This window comes from Oryza glaberrima, chromosome 6 (genome assembly GCF_000147395.1).
Source record: "Oryza glaberrima chromosome 6, OglaRS2, whole genome shotgun sequence".
Taxonomy (NCBI): domain Eukaryota; kingdom Viridiplantae; phylum Streptophyta; class Magnoliopsida; order Poales; family Poaceae; genus Oryza; species Oryza glaberrima.
In genome coordinates this window covers 24,383,125-24,389,124 of record NC_068331.1, presented here as the reverse complement: position 1 = coordinate 24,389,124, position 6,000 = coordinate 24,383,125, and the positions used below count along the sequence as shown (strand labels likewise).

The 6,000-nt window shown below is 42.2% G+C and overlaps 1 protein-coding gene across 1 annotated transcript; it reads right to left on the bottom strand.

The window, feature by feature from the left end:
* Window positions 1-1,983: 1,983 nt before the first annotated feature.
* On the bottom strand, window positions 1,984-5,957 carry LOC127777881 (uncharacterized). Its single transcript, XM_052304500.1, has 6 exons — window positions 5,442-5,957; window positions 3,562-3,598; window positions 3,197-3,433; window positions 3,080-3,127; window positions 2,296-2,729; window positions 1,984-2,198 (listed from the first exon to the last, which is right to left on the bottom strand). The coding sequence occupies exons 1-6, from the start codon at window positions 5,768-5,770 to the stop codon at window positions 2,114-2,116; spliced, it is 1,170 nt and encodes a 389-aa protein (XP_052160460.1). The 5' UTR covers window positions 5,771-5,957; the 3' UTR covers window positions 1,984-2,113.
* Between the last annotated feature and the right edge of the window lie 43 nt (window positions 5,958-6,000).

The following is a 6,000-nucleotide window of genomic DNA, read 5'->3' as shown; positions in this document are numbered from 1 at the left end:
TCGTGGGAGCCTGAGCATTGTCTGTGCCACGACAAGCTCATCAGCCACTGGGCTGTTATGGCCACCGCTCGGGAGAGAGAAGACCATGACCGACAGGACCCCAAGCTCTCCCGTCACGAAGGAGGGCCAAGCCTAGCGGCAGTAGTCCTCTTGCTCTAGCTCCTTGCCATCTCCATCGTAGGAGCCCAAGCTCTGTCTGCGTCACCGCGAGCTCGCCGACCATTAGGCTACTGCGTCCACTACACCAACCCTCGACGTCGCCTCAACGACCTGTCGTCTCTCTGTCTCAGCTTTTCTTCTAGATCTAATGCCGTCGTTGCCTAGGGTTTGTTCGGCTGACCAACCGGATTCACCTCCTAGCCTCGCCTCCGACCTTCGACTCCTTCCACATCATCGTTGACTTCTGCATCCCATCGTTGGCCACCGGGTCCCCGCCACTCCTGATAGCGGCCCAGACTCGTGCCAATTCACCACAACTGGTCATGTCCTATGGCCTCTTGCCTCCACGGTTGCATATGAGGAGAGAGGAAGAGGTGGAGGAAGGATAAAAGAAATGTAACTCGCATATGGGCCCACTATATATATTTTGCCATATTTCACTGACACTTAAGGTCATGCGCTAACTCAGCGAGTCTAACCGCAGTCAACCTACCAAGTCAGCAGGAACTGCTTTCCAAACCATCGAAGGAGCATATTTGCACCGGTTTTTGAAATTGGGAGAGGTGTTAATATAGGGTTTTGTGGTTGAGGGATGCGATTCGATCAAGGGTTAGAGATGCAAAATAGACTTATTCCATTCTACTGAATGCATACAGCCGGCCATGGCGAGAGGCCTTGGTTTGAACCTGGGCTATCACTATAAATCACATTCAGGCCTCAATCCTCAGCTTTGCCCTTTTCCCTTCCTAGTTTCCTAGTCTAGGCCTCAATCATACGGAACCCGGTCTAGCAGTCCTGGACCCTGGTCAGATTTGGGCCGAAAAACAGTTATAACAGCACCACGAGTGTATGAAAATGTATTAACCGATTACCATCCATTACCCATAACTCACGAGTGCTAATGGTTACTCACAAATAAGTACTAATATTTGCATATCCTTTCTTACTATAAAATTATAGCCCACTAATTCTAAAACTCAACATACAAACATGCCACCTCATCATCCACTAACAATAATTACATGCAAAACTAATACAAGCATGCAACATCATCTATAATTCATTGAATTTACATATCAACATCTAATCATCCTCCTTCACATTATTTTTCACAGTATTTTTAACATGTATATATCCAACATTTTTATAATCCTTAACATATATTCATGCATATAATCAAAGTGCGGGATATCATGCATATTTCATCTACAATCTCATACAGAGTCTATTAAATGTATTTATCTCAGAACATAGTCTGTCAAACTAATTTTATTTGTTGTTAATAACTAATATAATTTTTATTTTTATCTCGATTATTAAAAATTTTTAAAAGTTACTTAGGAATTTCCGCAGCAAAGCGTGGGGAATCACATAGTTCACCAGATTGTAAGTACTTAACACGGCTACGCAGAAACTGAATAGTATTAAAAGGGCTTCACTGAAGAAAGGTGATGCATAAACTCACACAATAGAGCCATTTCAAGGCTTCAAGCTCAGTCCCCAGAATTATGACGAAGTACTGTAACTAGCTTATTTTCTTCAGAATTAGTACATGATCAGACAATAAAACTCGCGAGAGGGACAAAAAAATTCCCAGTTTTGTTAGATCACATCTTTGAAATGTTCCCGTGTGAAAGAAAAACTGGACAGTATAATGATACAACAATATGTACATGACATCTATGTAAGAACGGTGCTCCTTAGTGCTCCACGGCAGTGTCGTTCTTGAACTCAACAAAAGAATGTACTCCAAAAACTCAAAAGGGTTGGGAAAGAATGGCTATTTCTTTTCAAGAAACAACTCAAGGAGAAGACAAGGCCTTACCCAAATCAATATACCTTCCACAGCGTATTTCCGAAAAAAAAATACACATTCCACAGCCAGCCACAAACGAACAAAGAATGCAAACGGGGTAAATACAGATGACTCACAAACACTAACCTTTCAGTATTCTCAGCTCCCAGAAGCATAGGTTACTTTGAAACAGTCAATATTGCACAACTTGACGGATGTCACCGACCTCATCATCCCTCCAAAACTGTCACAGCAATGGGTTGCAACAGTCAAATCTCATCTGGTAACAGGAATCCACAAAGAACCGTGAAAACAAAACGAGAGCATATAAGAATACACACCGATCGATGCTTCTCCGTGGTCTATCAGGTTGATCCACACTAGCCCTTGGCTTATCAGGATGATCTATACTCTTTCTGCTTTTATCTCTCCTATCTATGCTTCCTCTTGGTTTTTCCCGCCTATCAACGCTATGCCTGTGATCAATGCTTGACCTAGATTTATCCTTTACATCCGTGCTTTTTCTTGAGCTCTGCATACTTTCTGATCCTATTTCACAAGGATCTGAAGGACCTGAGCTCCCTGAGGATTCATCTTTTGTAGGTGGTAATTTCTCAATGGCCATGACAAACTTTTTTAGGTGCTTGATGTATTCTGGATATAGTTCCAGATTACAATGATTTCCACCTTTGACCCACAGAGGCTCATACTTTATTTTAGAGAGTTCCCACAGTGCCCTCCCATGAGAACAGTCGACAACTTCATCAGCTGTACCCTGCAGATGACATAATTTTTTGTTCTTTTAGAAAAATATTTGTGTACACTATACACGTAGCTACTCAATAGTCATTCTTCATCCAAAACATCATAATCAGAATATCAAAATAGAAACAGCCATCAGGCAACAATTACAAGTGTGACAATGGATGAAAGATTATAACTGATCAGTAAATACTTTTGTTGTTAACATACAAAGTTGAACAAGAAAAGGGTAAAAGAAGGTCAGGAAAAGACAAAAAAAAAAAGAGGTTCATTTCGAAGTGCATATTGAAGTACTCCAGGAAAATGATATAGTTGTCAGATTTAAAGGCTTCATGCTAAAAATGATATGAGAAGAATACTCACATGGATTACTAAAACAGGACATTTGACCAATGGAACTTTATCAATATTCTGCAAATAAAAAAGTGTATATTAGATCTAGCAAAGTTAAGATTGACATAAACAAAGAAATGTTATCACCTTGTATATGTCAAACCAGTATGTATGCTTTACAGGATACATCACTCTTAAGCCAGATAAAATAGGGCTGTGTAAAACAACAGCCCTCAGATGAGGCAAACGGGATGCCAAATCTAAAGTAGGACCGCTGCCAACTGATTGACCATACAGAATGATGTTTTCCTCTGTGGCTCCATAAGTTTCTACTAGACACCTATATGCAGCCTCTATATCAGAATAAGTGTTCTGCTCACTTGGCTGCAACACCAAAGAGAAATAAATCCATCAGTTATGCAAACTTAGGAGGGAAAGAATTCACTAAAAGGAAAACGAAATGGGTAAAAAAGGAAGGAAAAACACTTTCCTAAGAAAGGATGATTTTATACCTTCCCTGATGATTGCCCATAACCGGAATAATCGTAACTGTAAAAATATAAATATGAAGTTACTTTATGTTAAGATATCAGTGAGGCTTATCACATTGAAACAATCATGACTAGGGAAATATCAAATGAAGCTTATATCATAATCATGATTCAGTGATTTAAGCAAGCTATGCGGATACTGAATGATCATCAAAATCAACAAACTGTAATTGCCATCATGTCAAAGTAAAAGCATAATAGACCACAACCAGGTCCCTACCAGGATAACAAAAAAACTTGGTGATAAACTTTTCATATTACTAAAAACAAATGACCAATATGAGTAGTTGAATGGGAATGCAGAACACAGCAATCGATCAACATGATAAGATCAGAAATTGGCTATAACGTATCTGTGTTAGATCCAGGTAACCACCCAATGACTATCCAACAAACAGATCATCTGCCAGCCTATCCATTGAACGTAGTCATGGGATCAATGCCTACTTCCTTCACTAAAAACCTAGTACTGTATTAAAATGTAAGTATGGAAGGGAGCTATAGACAATATTTCCAGTATTTATTATTCACTACTACACCTAAACCAGAAATAAAAACCCAGACTTTAATTGAGAAGAGCCAAAGGGCAACAGATTTAATGGAAGCAGGCCAACAGAACGTTCATCAAAGAACCCTCTCATAGAACATGTATTTCTATCGAAAAACTGGTAAATAGAAGAGTTAAGAATCAAACTATGTTCTACCCTCCCTCTAAATGGGTGCAGATAGTCTTAAAATGTCCTGATTTATGACCAACGTTGGCACACAACTTGCAATACGATAAGATCCATAATTTAAACTTAATTTATTTAGGCGATCAACTTCTGTATAAAAAAAACAGAATGGTATACAGTATCGGTGTCCAATAAAAATCATATACAAATATGCACATCACCAAATACACCACAAGGCACATACATCAATAAACAATTCTCAAAAAATATCAGAATATAAAAACAACTCGTCATCTTACCAATCCTTTGATATAAGCCAATGAGGTGTTATTTTTATCAAATGTGGCAACTACATTGGGTTCCACTATATCTAAATATCTAATCTACCAGTTCCATAACACCCATTGCCATTTAACACCAGATCACAGGGTACTAACAGCCTAGTACTAGTGATATGACGCAAACATCCCCACCTATTGCTAGGACAGCACAGTAACCTCCAAACTTTCCAGTCAGCTCTAAAGCTTAGTACATAAACTAATCATCAACTTCAATCAAATCTATCAATTATTCACCACAATAGCCTCACTTTTCTTGAGCCACACAGCCGGATAACAACTGCCGTGTCAGACATTCCCACTGATGCAACAACACATGAATCTTCCACCACACTTCATAACCCAATACACTTCGAGACAACTATGAATAGCAACAGTAGCAATCGCCACCTTCTGCGAATACAAAACCAATCGCAATCACGGCCTTGAACATTATGAAATCTTCCATGATTCCATCAAATTCGCCAGGCACTCAAATCAAATTAGTAAAAAGTAAAGAGCACCACATAACACATTTTTCCCTCGAACTAAAATAAGGCCAATGGCACTATACCTGAAATATAACTCCTAAACTGAAATGCAAAACTGAGAACAGTAGTGGAGACCAAAACATTGCTACCCATCCATCACAAGATCCTAAACACGCACATCAAATGATCATGAACTTCCTACAAACTATACTTCAGAGATCCACACTTTCGCCTGAATTAAGCAACTAGTATGCATCATAACGCAAATGATAAAGAAGAGGGTCACGTTCCAAAGCAATCCAATCCGAGAGATAGAGACTGAGAGAGAGAGAGAGAGAGAGAGTGACGTGGCGTAATACCCCATGAGGTTGACGTTGAGGTGGGAGCTGAGCTCGACGAAGAGCTCGTACATCTGGCCGAGGTCGGCGGCGTTGCCGTGGGAGTAGAGCAGCGTGAGGCGCGCCCCGGGCTGGCGCACGTACATGGCCACCACCTCCGTGCCCCGCCCCGTCGGCAGCCGCCGCGCCTCCACCCCGGCCCGCCGCGGCACCCCGCTGAGCTCCACCACCGCCCCGTCCTCCGCCGCGGCCGCCGGCGACGGTGACGGCGGCGGCTCCACGCCGTACGACGGCGGGGCCGGCGGGAAGAAGGCGAAGCGCGCCGCCACCGTCGACGCCACCGCCCCCATCCCTCCCTCCCCCCCTCCCTCCTCGCCGCCGGGCACGGGCAGTGCAGGGAGGAAGAGCGCGCTGCTGCTGCTGCTCGCTGGAGATGGTGCTGCGTTCGCCGGGGCGAGGAGAGCTCGGGTTTTTTTTTTAATGGCGGATTCTTCGCGGAAGCTGCGGCGATCGGAGAAGAAAAGGGAGACGGCGAGAACGGCAGCAGAGGGGTGGCATAGTATAATTAGTCATTAAAAGG